This window comes from Dipodomys spectabilis, unplaced genomic scaffold (assembly GCF_019054845.1).
Source record: "Dipodomys spectabilis isolate Male_0828 unplaced genomic scaffold, ASM1905484v1 ptg000009l, whole genome shotgun sequence".
NCBI lineage: Eukaryota > Metazoa > Chordata > Mammalia > Rodentia > Heteromyidae > Dipodomys > Dipodomys spectabilis.
Window position 1 is genome coordinate 24,577,919 of NW_024870686.1, and position 17,016 is coordinate 24,594,934.

General features: G+C 39.4%; 1 protein-coding gene and 1 non-coding gene across 3 annotated transcripts in view; one reads left to right on the forward strand and one right to left on the reverse strand.

The window, feature by feature from the left end:
• Positions 1–17,016, reverse strand: part of Galnt7 (polypeptide N-acetylgalactosaminyltransferase 7) — a 122,959-nt gene that overhangs the window by 22,497 nt on the left and 83,446 nt on the right. For both annotated transcript variants that reach the window (XM_042701053.1, XM_042701056.1), the window contains exon 3: positions 900–1,066. In XM_042701053.1, the coding sequence (XP_042556987.1) occupies positions 900–1,066 (167 nt within the window). The remainder of the gene's footprint in view (positions 1–899; positions 1,067–17,016) is intronic.
• LOC122127875 lies at positions 15,598–15,735 on the forward strand. The gene has a single exon (XR_006151318.1). It is a non-coding gene; the product is annotated as a small nucleolar RNA SNORA75 (small nucleolar RNA).

Genomic DNA, 17,016 nt, shown 5'->3' on the forward strand with positions numbered 1-17,016 from the left:
AGTCATCAGAAAAAAAAATTAAGAAAAAAGTTATTTGTCTCCATAGCTTTGGAGTTCATTGCAGTATGTATATTATTTTATTGTATAGATGTTTTAAAACACTTCAAGTATTTGTCTTGTAATACTTCTGTTGAAAACATTCTTGTCATAGAAAATTGCCAACGAGATGTCTAAGCTAAGTGCAACAGAATAGTAGGAAACGTGCAGTTACACATTCTGTAGTGCAATAAATGGATGGGTGAAGGAAGCACTCAGTGGCACAGAGAAGGAGGCGGGGCGGGGGAGAAAGAAAGTTCTGCTTCCATTCTTTCTAATGCTAACATGCACGGAACTCAGGATTCTAGTCACATCCTTATAAATACAGCCAGAGTTTATCCAGACTGAAAGAGTCCAAATTAAGTTTAGAGGATGCAAACTTTTACAGAGGCCATTTGAAAAGCATTTTCTTTCTTTCTTTCTTTCTCTCTCTCTTTCTTTCCTTCTTTTGTTGGTCATGGGGCTTGAACTCTGGGACTGGGTACTGTCCCTTGGCTCTTCAGTTCAAGGTCAACACTCTACCATCTGAGCCACAGCGCCACTTCCAGTTTTTTGGTAGTTAATTGGAAATAAGAGTCTCATGGACTTTCCTGCCTGGGCTGGCTTTGAACGGAGATTCTCAGATCTCAGCCTCCTGAGTAGCTAGGGTTACAGGCATGAGCCACCGGTGCCCAGCTTTTGAAAGGCATTTTCATGCTATTCACATGCGCTCTCCATTCAGAAGATGTGCCACCATGTCAACTTGTTGATAATAGGTGTTATCAGTACCCTTTTAATGTGAAAAAGTGAATTATTTCCAAACTTTATTTTGGTCACTGCTCAAATTAACTGGTTGACCAAAAGGTCCGTCCTAGAGCCGTTACCTTTATTGCTGAAATCATCAATCAACACGATTTCTGCTAAATACTTTCGTGGTGTCCTTTTGATCACACTGTGCACTGTTCTCATGAGAGTGGACCATCCTTCGTTATGGAAGACAATGACCACACTTGACGTGAGCAGGTTGTCATCATAATGCCAATACTTGCACCTGCAAAACACACATGTCAGGACAGTTATCTGGAGACAATCTATTATGACATGGCTCCCATCTTACAATGATTGCATTTTCTGACTGAATTCGATAGTATTGATTTAACTAAGGAAACAGTAGAAGAAATGTAAGACAGGAGAGAGAAGCTGTTAGAGATCACTGTGTGGGACAAAGAACGATTTTGTGACTTTACCCCGAGGATGCCTAAGACCTTAGTTACACCAACCAAGTTGGTACTGCTGTTTTTCTATTTTGGCTACAATGTTCAGAGAAAAACAAAAATGAAGTAGCTAACCCAACATATATAAGAGAAACTGACAATTTTTCTAGTAAGTGAATAAAATGTTAATGCTATGTAGAGCTATTTGATTAGCTAAAGAAGGATCTTTAGTTGCTATGCATGAAAAGTATTTGAAATAACTCTAGCAGGAATTAAGTTTTTGGAAGTCTTTCCCTAACTGGAAGAAACCCAGAACAGCCTGTCTTAATCAAGCCAGCTACAGCTTAGTGAGCAAGCACTATTCTGAAAGGAGGCTTTCAAGTATGACCCAAAGTCAGGAGGGGTTTAATGCTCTTCCAGAATAACAAGTTCAAAAATGTAGTAAGAGAGAGATGCAAATCTTGTAAGATGTGGTAAGTATTTCTTCAGAGGAGTGAACGACGGTGGAACAAAGCCTGTCTAGTTTTAAATAGGTGGGGACAATAATCTCCCCAAGGCCTACAACCCAGATGCAGGCTTTATGCAAGTTTGCTTCCTCTTTCCCTAAGCACTGGGTTTAAAGCAGCAGAACTGGATGTGAGGAACTGCATATTTGATTTACAGCAGACACCAGAATTGATGGAAATAGTTAATGTGAGGAAAGAGCTTTGTGATTTGCTGATCTCTAAGGCAAAAGAGATGGCCTTGGAAACAGGCAAGATGGTATGTGTGCCTGCGTGCATGTGTGTGTGTGTGTGTGTGTGTGTTTTCAGGCAGGGTCCTGCCACAAGGCTCAGGTGGACCTTCAACTCGATTATCCTTTTCAGGTACTCAAGTGCTAGGGTACCAGGAGAGCACCACTGCCTAGCAGAAGAGCAGCTCTTAATGGGACACTTTTAATGGGAAGGAGCTAAGAAAAGACTGAAGGAGGAGAGGAAGTGGACAGAATGAAGCCACTCTCCTAGGCAATCAACTCCATAGAGAGACTGCCAGAAGATCTTGCTCTTACAGACAAGGGAACAGGAGGGCTGAAGTGGAATAAGCTCTTTGCCTCATTCATCTGTGTTTCCTGTTACCTTGAAATAGCAATTCTAAAAGGGGACAGTAACAACGGTGGGGAGGTATTTTCATTTATTTTTAATCTTAAAAACTACAGAAGCAACACATAGCTTGTCATGAAAAAATATAACAACATAGAAACGTATACAGTAAAGGTGTTCATTCCCTTTCTTCCTCTCTCCAAGTACGTCAAATCTCAGCTGGTAATTGGCTGTGTTAGTTGATGTTCCTGCAGACATGTATCTATATGTATTTACAACATACGTTCAGAGGAGCACGTATAGATCTAATGCTTTTCATGATTGAATAGTATTCCATAATCAATTTAGTGTCATAATCGGTTTAATCACTGAATCTTTATTGATGGATGTTTCAGTTAATTCCATGTGACAATTATCATCCTGTGCCTCTATCTCCGTGCCTAGAATTTTTCCTGTAACATACAGGAAGTACAGGAAAATACAGATTTTCTTTCCTTAGGAATGTCAACACTCCATCTTTCTAAGGTACCCTTGAGGACAAGTAAACTCACAGGACCCCATATTGTGTGGAAGTGTGTGAGTGGTGCTTCCTCTTCCAGAGGAAAAGGAAGTAGAAACTCCTCTAGTTATAAGAAGTGGGAAAATCTGGAAGGAACAGAACAGAATGTTACAAAAGCAGGTGAAGGAAGGAACGTGTGCTGAGCTTTCCTTCATTTCAAAGCTTTAGGAGAACATCCAGTGTGGGCATCTGCAGTGAAGACCAGTCACAACATTTGAGCACATTGGTTCCTAATGGGAAAGTTTGGGCGGGGTGCGGGGTGGGGAGTAGTCTAAGGTGTTCATTCTTATTACAGAAATAGGTTCCTCGAAACGGTAAGTCTGGCCTTCCCTCCGGTTCTCTCAAGTCTCGCTTGGAGGTGGACCCTTCTATACTGCCTTCCACTGTGGAAGACACAGCACGGAAGTGTCATCCAGGCCTGTTCCTCGGTCACAGACTTCCCAGCCCTGAGAACTGTGAGAAACGAGTTTCTTTTCTTTATGATCACTAAGCCATGGTATTCTCAGAAGTGTCATTCTCAGAATGACAATTGAGAGGTTCTTCAGCCAATGTCCCTGGGGAGATAGCAAAGCTGGGGCAGAAGCAGACTACAATTCCTCAAGGATGCTTGCCCCATTGTTCAGGAAGACAGGGAGGAACAAGAAAGGCAAGGAGGCAGACTGGCGCCCTAGGGAGAGAGCTGAGCTCCACACTGGTTGGGTGCTGAGCTCAAAGGAGAGCCGTGGAACAATGTGGATTGGGTTGCCTTTAATTACAGACTTTCATTTGCCACCATCAGACTGAATGAATACTTGATGTTGGAAGACGTTAGCTCTTGGGCAGATCTGGTTTTCCACCGGGAGAAGTGGTATTGTGCAGAACACACAGCAGGGCCTGCCTGGGACGGACATGTTAGGACTTGGAATGAAAGAACCACGGTATTGAGGTAAAAACTTTTACTTGGCATTCCTCTCACCTTTCTGGGGTAGAATCTGCAAATACAATAGTCTCCCCTTTGTTTTCAGAGGTTCTAGTCACCTGTGGTCAACAATAGTACAAAAACTATGGTATTGTGCAATAAGAGAGAGCAAGAGGCGGGCGCCTGTGGTTCACACCTGTAATCCTAGCTACTCAAGAGGCTGAGATCTGAGGATTGCAATTCAAAGCCAGCCCAAGCAGGAAAGTCCGGGAGACTCTTATCTCCAATTAACCACCAGGAAATCGGAATGGTGCTGTGGCAAGTGGTAGAGCACTCACCGTGAGCTGAAGAGCTCAAGCACAGTGTCCAGGCCCACAGTTCAAGCCCCAGGACCAACAAAAGAGAGAGAGAGGGAGAGAGAGAAGGGGGGAGGGAGAGAAAGAGGGAGAGAGAGAGAGTACTTTCATAACTTTCATTACAATACATTGTCATAACTGTTCTAAGATTACTTACTGCTGTTGATGTCTTACTGTGCTAATTTATAAATTACAGTTGATACAGATATGTCTACATTCAAAAAAGTGTGTATAGGTATGAATGTATATATATTTTAATACATTATATAGGAATAACTTGAACATTTGAAAATATTAGGCATCATATATACATTTACAAACATATACATTTACATATATACATATACAAATTCATGTAGGATTATTAATTTGTAAACCCTAAATACAAAAAGGCTTTACATCAAACTACAAATGCATGTATATAATTAAAATGTATACACAATATATAAAAATGTATTATGCATGTAATTAATGTATACACACACACATATATATATATATACATTTATACATGTGTGTGCACATATACACACAAATACATGTGCATGTGTGCATTACACACACACACACACACACACACACAGAGTTTTAGTCCTAGATAGGGTTTTAGATATCCACAAGGTATAAGGGATACTATGAGTTCTTATTAGGAAAACCAACTAAAACAAGCATACCATATTTAACTAGATGGGTCCTGTTACACATTTGTGACTAGTTTCTGCTCTCCAGCACGTCATTTTCCTAAAAGCGCTTGTAAATCTTCTCCCATGGGCAACAGCAGTGGGGCTCAGCAACTCCGCAGAACTGCCCTGATGGAAAGGCTCACATTCACAGCAGAGGCTCACAGTGACTAAAGCTAGAGCGTATCCTCGCTGTGATTTTACAGAATGCGCTTGGTATCAGAAGAAAAGATGAGGAAGAAATTTTCACAGGACTGTTGTATAATTTCCATAAGTAGACTTCAAAACCAAACACAAAGTGCCTATAAATAATTTACTTGTATTCTCCCTGAATCTGCTTTGTTTTTAACATTGGTAGTTTGCTATAAGGCCCTGCTGTTTTAGACTTCATAAATAAATAATATCTAATTAGGCAGATTATGAGAAACAACATTTTTAGACTGGAACTCTTTGCAATTCATATATTTTATTATTAATCTACAGTAATGTGTCCACATGTGTTGTGTGGAATTATTCATCTTGTTCCTTTTAAAATTGTATTTCAGTTTAGATCACTCACAAAGCCTCAAAGAAAAATTTTGCATTATTAGCCCTTAATTCAGCAAGCAGTTTAAATCTAATAGGATAATGCTTTAGGCATAGGCAACAAGTTACTCACTTGGAAAAATGATTAGTAAATAGTTGATCAATTTTTTTGTTGGTCCTGGGGCTTGAACTCAGGATCTAGGCATAGTTCCTTTTTTTGCTCAAGGCTAGCACTCTACCATTTTGAGCCACAGCTCCACTTTTGGAATAATGATTCTTTTAACTATCTACTTTAAATTTTAAATAAATTGAGAAACTTTCCTGCTTGGATTTAAAAATCTCATTTGCTCATTTATGTGATAAAAGGAAAAGTATTTAGAATTTACCTGAAACAGTGCTGAGACCAAAAAGCTCAATACATTAGTAATGCTCATATAAATTTGCCACTGGCATTCAGAAATGAATAAACGCTTTCAATTAAAGCAGAATTGTCACTGTTAAACCCAGGTACTCAAATTTAACAGACTGGGAGGAAGAAAACTTACTCAAGCATCCAATTTGTGTGCATTTTCACTGGAATGATAACGGGTTAATGACTTCAGAACATGCTATGGATGTTATTCATGAAACAAGAATCTCAGCATCAGAAAATTAAAAACTGAAGCTCTCATCATCAATTTATTTCCAAGCAACGACTGTTAAAGTAACTCATGTGGGCAAGCCAGCATAATGGAGCGATACTACAATACTAGAACCTGAGTGTGCATGTACTTCCTTTGTACACATACCTAAAAGCAACACTGGCATGTTTTGCGGCCACATTTTAGGTCACAAATCTCTAGAACTTTTCTCCTCAAATTGCTGGTGAGACTAATGTCTCTGGTTTTGTATTTTTACAACTGCATACAGCAGGAAATAGCATGTTTACACTTACTTCATTTTAGATTGTTGGTTTAGACTGTGTTCTCTTTAATGAGTTTGCCATTTTGCTGTCCAAAGCTTTCCCTGACAGTTTTCTCTATGGGAATTGTATTAGTGTGATCCTCAATCTCTTCATCTGCTGTGTATATGATTATGAAAAGGTCAAATATTGTGCTTACAAGTTACAAGTGAGAGTGTGAGGTCACTTTATCTATCTAGTTCTCATAATCCCATTGCCACTCAAACTACCTTCTGTACCTCGTCCATGGGATCCTGATGACTATTAAAATATTCTGCTAAATGGAGATGCAATAGGACATCACAGTTCCCTGGTCCATTTGGGAAAGGTCATGCATTCTTTTTGATACAGGTAGGAGTTTGGTCAGACCCATGCTGTCAACCCGCAATGGCTACTGAAGGTCAAAAACTACACTTTCTCTCTTCCCTTTGAAAAACATAAGCACTATCTTTCCCATCTACTCTTTGCTCAAATCTCTTCTCTTCTTTCCAATATTCCTGAATTACTGACAGGACTTCCACTTTAACCCATCCAGAAAAAGACCCCCATCTCTGGAGCTGTAAGAAGGCTTTTTTGTCCATTGTGGGGCACTGTCCCTGAGCTCTTGAGCTCAAGGTGAGTACTCTATCACTCAAGCCACAGTGCCACTTCTGGTTTTCTGGTGGTTAATTGGAGATATGAGTCTCATGGACTTTCCTGCCCCGGCTGGCTTTGAACCATGATCCTCAGAGATCAGCTTCCTGAGTAGCTAGGATGACAGGCGTGAGCCACCTGCGCCTGGCAAGTAAGAGGGCTTTTAAAACTTCAGTAAGTCTAATGTACCTCAAAGACATCAGTTACAAAATGGAGATTACAAAAGAAATGGAGCAATCCAAACAAAATGGACTATCCTAAACAAAAAGTATAGGTCATGCTTGTCTATATTTTTCCTCAGATGCTAAAATCGTATCATATGCCTCAGCCACTTGCCTATTTCATTCTTTTACTCCAAAAAGAATTTAATCTTGTGTTCTTTGTACATCACACAGCCTTGCTGAGGTCCCAAGCAAGATTTACCTTCAATAGAAAAAACCATAAGATGTTATGTGAGCCAGCAGAATGAACAAGCCAGAATGGCTATTCCATTTGGCCATTCAGAGTCTCTTACTCTGCCCTAGAGCCTCCTAGACTTGGTTGATTTCTATTTAGACTCCTGTATGGTGAGGCAAGGAAGGGAAGAAGGAAATCTTTCATGGAGTAGTAAAGGAAGAGAAGGGATAAGAGCTCACACACTCTCAAGGGGCAGAGCTTATGACTCTGCTTCTCTACTCGTGGTTCTGAGTCTTTCAAAGCCGCCGGAAGTGGTCTCTGGGTATTATGGGTTATTCTTATTCCCAACTTACACTTTTAGCTAGTTAAATATATTTGTTTCTAGACAAATAATCTACATTTCCCACACTGCTCTTGAAATGTTTGTAAATTTTGTTTTTTTTTGCATATATTTTCATAGAATTACAGTTAAGAGAAGTTACAGAAATATGAACAAGACATAGCCTCTCTTGATGCTATTTTTGGAGATCTTAAAATACTTTTTTTTTAAAATAGATTAACGTTTAAGAGAATTCATACATTAATCAGGCTGGGAAGGTGGCTCAGTGGTAGAGTGTTTGCCTTGCATGTATGAGGCCCTGGGTTCGATTCCTCAGAAGCAGAAAAAGCCAGAAGTGGCATTGTGGCTTAAGTGGTAGAGCGCCAGCCTTCAGCTGAAGAGCTGAGGGACAGTGCCCAGGCTCCAGACCCCATGACCGGCCACAAAAAAAAAAAAAGAAAGAAAGAAAGAAAGAGAATTCATACACTAATCAAATAGGAAAGTGATGCATAACATTAATTTGCCTAGTAAGAGTATGGGACCTTGGGTTCAGGGCTCAGTACAAAAAGCACAAATTGAAATAAGAAAACATGTAACCTACCCGTAATTAGAAAGTCTACCTCCAAACAATGGGTTCAGTCAGAAGGGATGTTGCCTTAAAAAGTTTTGAAAACTCCACCCATTTCTTCCACAATAGAGTTTGCTGGTTAGACTGACTGGGCACCTGCTCTGGTGGACAGCCAGAAGGTTCAATGATCACAGTTTGTCTTTATCTCCCTTATTCTCAATCCCATGTGGACTATTTCCTTCCTGATAATTTATTCTTTCTCTTAATAGGCATAATAAGAAATAAGATTACTTCCTAGCTACTTAGGAGGCTAAGACCTGAAGATCGTGGTTCTAAGGCCAGCCTGGGCAGAAAAGTCCATGAAACCCTCAGAAAACCAGAAGCGGTGCTATGGCTCAAAGTGTTAGAGCACTAGCCTTGAATGCAAAAGCTCAGGGACAGCGCCCAGGCCCTAAGTTCAAGCCCCAAAACTGACCAATATATAAAAACAAAAAAAGATTACTGTTTTTAAATTTAATCATTATAAATAAAATAGTTTAATCCTTATAAATAAAAATTTATTCTTTATTTAATCATCTTTTAATAATCACTAATCATTTCCTCAAATTCTCTTTCCAGAACTTGAGGAATCTGTTTTACTTTCCTTGATTATTAGACACTCAAAAATGACCTAATTATTTTTCCCTAATGTTCTTATCAGTCAGTCCTCCCCTAAAGGTCAAAATCAAATATGTAATACCAGAATTTATTCTTCTTTATTATCTGCAAGATGAAAATGCCAGCATAGTTAATTATCACAAATTTTGCTTAGTCAAAATGGCATTTTCATGAAATATGTCAATTCTCGAAATGTATTTATTGATTATATTTCAAAATACTTTTAAAGATTTATCTTTTCTTGATGTTGTACTGTATCACAGAATACCATCCAGTTTCTCGATCAATGAATTAAATATTATTGATAATGGTAATAATAAATTTTCAATTTCTTGTCTATTTAGGGTAGAAAGTTGAACCGATATATACAGAATTAATGGCTGCTTTATATAAGTTTTGCATGCATATTACTGGCAGCACAAAAGTAAGTAATGGAGAAAGTACAAATGTCAACTATAAATCCTTGTTCAGAGAGTACGTATGAAATATACCCAAAAGAGCATGTATGAAAGCAGGGTTGGTAAGAACTAGGAGTTAAGTTAAAGGATGAATGTAAAGAAGACTATCTGCCCTACTATTAGGATTAGGGGTGTAAATGGGGTTAGGTTCAGAGTTAGGGTTTGCATTAGTGTTAGGAAAAGGGCAAGGCTAGGGTAAAATTGCAGCTTATTTAATTCAAGTAAAAATTAGGATGATTAGAGAAGAATTATCTGTGCTACTGTTTATGATTTGGGTTATAATTAGGGTTATGGTTCTGGTGAGGGATGGTGTTAGGGTTAAAATTAGAAAAAGGGTAAAACTGAAATTTATTTTCAAAATTACAAATTGAGTAAAAGGATGAATGTAAAGAATGCTTTGTACTACTATTAGAATCTCTATATAATGGAGGGTGAGAGTTCTGGTGAGGGATATGGTTAGAGTTGAGAAAAAGTAAAGTTTAGAGTAAAACTAAAACTTACTTTATGAATTACAAGTCCATTAGAAGTTAGGAAAAGGATTCCAGTATATTTAAGGTTAGCATTAGGGTTCAGTTAGGGGTAGGGTTTAGGTTAGGAAAAGATGAAACTGAAACGTTTTCTTAAAACATTGCAAGTCATATTAAAGGAAGAATGTAAACTAGAGTTCACATTTGTGTTACTATAGAGATTTGTGTGCAATTAGGTTTTTTTTTTTTTTTTTTGCCGGTCATGGGGTCTAAACTCTGGGTCTGGGCACTGTCCCTCAGCTCTTCAGCTCAAGGCTAGGACTCTACTCCTTGAGTCACAGCGCCACTTCTGGCTTTTTCTGTTTATGTGGTGCTGAGGAATCGAACTCAGGGCCTCATGCATGCAAGGCAAGCACTCTACCACTGAGCTACCTTCCCAGCCCCATGCAATTAGGTTTTGATGTAAACTTCGGAATACAGTTAGGAACAGAGTAAGGCTCACAGTAAAACGGAATCTTCTTTTGCAACTTTGAAGTTACTTAGAATGAATGTAAAGAAGAGTATCTGTGCTGTTAGGGTTCAAGTATAACTAGGGTTGGGATTCCAACAAGGGATACGGTTAGGGTTGGGATAGGAAAAGTACAAGGTCTAAAGTAAAGATGAAACTGATTTTTGAATTATGAGGCCATCTTGCTCATAATTCCTGTCCTGTCCACCGTTCCCAATCAGCTCCATCGAAATCTAACACAGGCGTCCACCAAGTACCTAAGTTCCAACCAGGGCGCTGCTGCTGTGCTTTTCCTGGGTGCATGTTTTAGGGACAGCTGAGAGGCATTGGTTTATTTCATGTTCAAACATGGGAGGAGAGGGAGCTGTTCCAGCACAGCAGCCTAATGCGAATCAGAAAATCTCCGGCTTAATATGGCTGAATACTACAGCTGACAGTTACAAAGAGAGCTGCTTAAAAGCTATTACCTTAGGTAAGAAGGCACAGACTCATCATCTGCCCAGGCTACTTTTGGCCTGCTCTGATCTAGAGCTTCCATTTTCTCTGAAGTAGCCAGCTTCCTGCTATCTCCAACCGTGAGACTGAGAAGGCTGTCCAATTGTTAACCATGGTGTCACCTTTCCTTCCTCTCCCTTCTGCAACCTGATTCCAGCTACCAATCACAGCAAGGGTCTGGTTAGAATTCACAACTGTAGAGGAGCTGGAGCTATGTAATTTCTGGCTCCCCAGGCTTGTGGTCTCGGTAGCAGCTTTATCCAAAGGGCACAAACCCTGTGAGCAGAACTTTGGGGAGTATCTCCATCTCAGCTGATTGTCTAGATGATAAGACGATGGTGCTCCTGACTGATGCTCAGTCCTACCCTCACCCCCCCCCCCCCCCAGGGGCTAACCAGGAGAGTTCTTCACTCTGAGACAGTGAAAAGAAACATAAAAGGGCATTTTGCAGGTGACCCAGACCCAGTATCAACGGCAGTTGCTGTTCCAGGGTATATAAGTCCTTTAAGTAAGGACATTAGTTGCATCAGGGACTCAAGCTGAGCAAGCAGTAAGTAAGCACTGGCAGCATGAGCAGTCGTGGGTAAACTCGTGTAGCTAAACAGAGAGGGAAGTGAATACCAGCAAGAAGTGCAAGCACTCCTCTCAGCACATCCCCCAAGGACTCCCAGAACTGGTTCAGGAGAATTTGAAAGAGCTAAAATTCTTGCAGAGTGGAGACAGTATCTGAGCTAAAATAACTGGTGATTTTTTGCTATCGGGTATGGTGATCTCATTTCATCCCAAACAGGGAAATGCAGTTCTAACAGCTCTTAGAGTCTCCAAAACTCTTTCATACACATTATCTCATCCAAAATTCACAATTATCCTGTGAGGTACAGAGGCATTATATTATTATTATTATTAATTCACAAAAGGAAACTGTGAGGATGTATCGTTAGGTAACACATTAGTAACCAAGGTACGATGTAGAAGTGAACCCTCTGAGTCTTATCTGTAAGGTCCTTCTTCTCTACAGTTTAGTAGAATTACTTAGGAATATATGTTGAGGAAGCAAAGAGGAAAATGAATTATTTATGGTCACCCCCACACAGGGGATGCATGGCCACTAACAAGAATGATTGCATAGAGCATGGAGGTTTCCTGCTTGATTTTAAGGATGGAAGACACCAAATATGTTCAGGAAAACTAAAAGCGATGAACTAAAGTTTTTTAGGTTGCTGACTTCAAAGTTTCTTTTTGAGAAAAAAAAAAAAAAGACAGATGTGTCCCATTAATGACCTAAAATCTCAAACCACAATTTAGGGGGGGAAAAATCTGGCAGGGAGGACTAGGACAGGGCATATGTTCTTGTATACGTCTTCAAAACTCCCTGGGAAAGGAAAAAAAAAAAAGAACATTGCACAGTGTAAGCCATATGTTTATGGCTATATTGGACTCTCATTTCACAGGAGCTCATCTACCATATTGTAATTTTATAAAAATCCAGCTTATCAAACACCAGTATACTTGAGCTAAAACAAAACCACTTACAGGAATAAAGATCAACACTGGGCATCATGAATGGATATAAAGATATCAACAGCATGAACACATAAAGGTTTGTGTCTTTCACTTATATTAATTTATGATAGATCTTTTTTTTACTTGTTAATAGAACAATGAGTTATTTTTATTTACTTATATTTTCCCCTTCCCACCTTAGCCCTATGCCTCATATTTCTGCAACTACTAACAAATCATAAACAAATGATCCTGAGTTTTCTCATGGTATTTTCTTTTTAAGAATCTGAATTCATACATGCATTCTTGCATTGCTTCTGCATAATTTATGATAGATCTTATTCCACTAAAGATCACCTTATAAGAACATACAGTAAAAGAAAAACATTATAAAAATAGAGAAGAAATCGATAAAGGAAGAACAGTGGAGGAATCAAGAGCAAGGCTGCACAGCAAAGTGTTCGGAATGCACATTTGCAGGGCACTGTTCACAAGGATTACACTGCGAATGTCACTGCCCTGAGTTCTGCTATGGCCTGGCCTTGGATACGCATTTTACACATCTCTTATGAGTAAGCCACTGTCTGGCTTGACTTTTCAAGTGGGAATATTTGGCTGGGTCTATGTTTCACAAAGTAGCGGTTCAGAAGAAGTACAGAATTCTTGTTGTAAAGTCCAGATGGGATATTGATTTTTCACGTGGGGGGTCTCCTCCTGGCACGCACAGAGGTGAGTTTCCCTGGGCTGTTCTCTGAGCAGGCTTCAATGGAGACCAATGGCATGGAACCAAAAACCCAAGCCATTAAAAACAGTTATACAGAGAAGAAGTTGAGAATTTAGGCTCAACACAGATTTGAGAAGTCACACTTTGCAAACAATCTTAAAATGCCTGAGTCATCTTCTATTCCTCATTTCATCGCTTTGGTGAATGATCATAAGCCTTCTCAATGTAGTCTAATTACAATAAAGAAGATGACATCAACCTTATGGGAGGCAAATTTCAACACTACTAATGGCTGAAGAAGAGGTAGAAGCTAACAGTAGAAGTATGGTGGCTTTTAGGTTGGACTCCGTGGATAATTTCCCAACAGAAAATTTGAAGAAGTAATCAAAATAAGCTATGCAGTATTGATGTTAATGTCCCGATAGTGAACTGAGGAGAGGTACTGAATCATTTCCTCAAGTCTCTTCTCAACTGTAAAATCTCTATTACAAATGTGGAAAAGACTACATGATGCATCAACAACTAGCATTTATTAATTCACACAGCAGTCAACTTTGGGAGCTAATAAGCATATATTAACTATGTGTGCCAGTTTATCTTGTGGATGATAATTAGGAAACAAGAAGTTCTTTTAATATATAACATAATCAATGCATGGGAGATGTTTTACCAAATATTATGGAGGAGAAAATATGGTAATTCAAGAAATCGTTAAAGTAGTCTCTACTTCTTTACTTCTATCTTTGCTTTATTCTACCTTTCCAGAAAAATCAAATCTTGCTGAAGCTAACGAGTGACCAGAATTGAGTTGAAGGAAGTTCCTACTCATTAAGAACTGAGACCGTGAAGGCAGAGAGTTCTGGAAAACCTTCTAGTTCACCGAACATCTGGTAGGGAACTCTAGGACTTTAAGAGATGTGAACATTACAAATGAGCTACTGTTAATTGTCATCTTGGAACATTATCACATCTGTTTGTTGCATTCTCTCCTTGGAGTCCCTGAATTTCTAACAAGTCTATACATTAGTCCATAAACAGGTGGAGATAATTACCTCCTCCCCCTCCCCCCAAATAAAAGGAGTAAGGAAAAGGCAAAATAATCTACTGTGTACAAGGTAGAAACAGCATGCAACTGAGATCTGACAAACCATGGGTACTACACAAAGACTTTCTCTTGAACCAGAGTGCCACCTTGTGAACAAAATTAGAACAAACTTCCATACTAACGTTTGCTTTGTTGGAAATGCATCTATTCTAAGAAACAAGAGCACATTTCAAAAAAATATCGCTACTTCTACCAAATATGAGTTTTAAAATGGGGGATAACAGATTTCTAAATTCTGTTTAAGAAAGTTCTGAACTTCATTTCTGCCATCTTTTTCTTATCATGATTTTAGCTGCCTGTTCTAATTATATAGCCCTTCCAGATAGTTGTACTGACAGAGCTGCCAAAGAAAGTACAGTTTTAGAGGGCTGGAGTAGCTTAGAGAGATAAATGTGCTTAGGCAGGAAAGAGGATCACAAACAAGGATGTAAGAGCTCTGTTGGAGAATCTTTTCCAAGGACTAGTGCCAATTCTTGGTAGTTTACAAATCCAAACAGGCAAGCCAGCTCTTCAGAGTTGTAGGATTATGTTCCAGATATGACTGAGTAAATACATTGAAATGATTATCATTTTAAAAATAAAGACACTTTGTGTGGCTGAAAAAAAAATGATACCTTTTGCAGAAGCTTTAGAAATCCCAGAGATATCCTGAAGTAGCTGCCAGGGGCTTGGATGAGGTATGTCAAGAGCTTGACTCTGAAATTCCTTTGAATAGTTCCAAGGCTGCATTATTTTGTAGTAACTGAAGGAAATTGTTTCTACTGCATTGCATCTAACTGAGGCCTCAGTGCCTGCCCTGCTGTCCAAGTGCTTCCTCTCAATGCCCAGGATGAGCATCACAGCACTGCCCTGCATGGGAATCTCTTACCCAAAAGCCTTCATAAAAGAAAAGGAGCTGCTCCACAGGCCCCTCACTACCTATAATACAGCAGAGAACATCCATGCTTCCCCTACGATATGATTCCTCAAACACTGTCATACACAGTGTTTCATTCCAGTCTTTAAAACTCAAGCCCACACAGAAGTCATCTGATAGAATCCCCTGGATACCAAATGAATCACTTTCTGAAACCGATGTCTATCTGTCAAATCTTTATTCTGGGGAACATAGGAATTTACCAGGGTTACTGTCATAGTGTAAAGAAAAACAAAAATTGCCCTGTATTGACCTCCAAAATGATTCCTACCTTATCTATGAGATTATCCATATCACAAAAGCCACAGGGGTCTTGTAAACGACTTGCACACAGTCAGCTGCTGCTGGTGGTAGTGAGTGTTCCTAGTTATACTAGATTCCTCCCTACAGTGAGACCTCAGGATCATGCCTGTAAGTGTGTGTGTGTGTGTGTGTGTATATGAGAGAGAGAGAGAGAGAGAGAGAGAGAGAGAGAAAGTTGATGCTAAAAACAAAATCATTTTCCCCTGCAGTATTCCAAACACATGACTCCATGGCATGGTCTACTGGACTTGGTGTTCCCTTTCTTTAAGACCAAGACTGGTCTTCTCATTGAGCTCCTTTCTGTCAGCTGGTGACAGTTTATGGATTCACACGAGAAGAAGAGACAGTTCACAGAACTGACATTCTGTGACCTTCTGGTTTTTCTGAGGGTATATTGGGCTGTTCTGTGAGACATTTAAGAAAAAGAGAAGAAAAAAAAAAAGACCAAGACTGAAGGAAGAACAGGTAAAGTGTGCTTTTGTTTATATGCTACCTGAAGAGAATTTATTAAGTTTTTTAGAAGGGAGAGACAATAAATAAATGTCAGGTTAAAAAAAAAAAGTCAAAGCCAGTTATCAGGAAATGAAACAGATTCAATGCAGCTGCTACTCAGGGACGGGGAGACACTTGGGGCCTGAGAGTCTGATTCCATCCCGTGGACACAGTTATCAGCACCTTTGAAATTCAAATGGAGCTCTGGGAATCAGCACAGCCCGTTTTCCTTGCACGGAGTCTAATAAATATTCCCAAAGTGCAACGATCCTCCTGTGTTCCCTTGCTGCTACTCTGACTGCAACAACTCTATGAGCGTATCTTGGTGTGACTTCAGCTTCCTTTCCAAGCCCATTTTAGCAGGAAGGCATCTGTAAAAGGAAGTGAGAGATACAGTAGAGAAAGAAAGGGAGGATGGAGAAAAGGAAGATGAATTATGGGGATATACACAATAATAACAAGACTAAAGGGATGGAAGGCCGTAGTGTTCCGTGGTTCTTGCTCTTAATATTTCTAAAAGCCATTGGAAAATTTTATTTTTGATATAACTTGACAGGAAATATTTATTTTATTAGTAGATATTTATTAATTCCAGGCCTCTGTGTCCACATATATGGATAGAAACGAGTTGCAAGATGCACCTGTGTAAGATAACCTCTCCTTTCTGCTTTCACACAGAAAATACCTGCCCTTTCTGTAGATTATTTAAGTTCACGTTTCCCTCCTTCTATGCTTCTTATTCATGATTTTGCTGTTTAAAATGGCCCCATTAAGCTGGGTGTTGGTGGCTCATGCCTGTAATCTCAGCTACTCAGGAGACAGAGATATGAGGATCACAGTTCAAGGCCAGCCTGGGCAAGAAACCCCATGAGACTCTTAGCTCCAGTTAACCACCAAAAAGCCAATGGTGATGCTGTGGCTCAAGTGCAGAGCACAAGTCTTAAACACAAAAGCTCAGGGATGGCTCGTAGGCTCTGAATTCAAGCCTAGAACCAGCAATAGCAACGAAAACAAAATGGAGACCTTATTTGAAAAGTACACTAAATCAAAGAAGGCTGGGGGCATGAATCAAGTGGTAGTGTACTTATATCATAATTATAAAGTCTTGAGTTCAGGACTTTGTACCATCAAGGGGGGAAAAAGCCACAAAGAATGATGAGCTCTTAAAACAAATACAATAAATGTTTATGCACTAAAACTTATGCA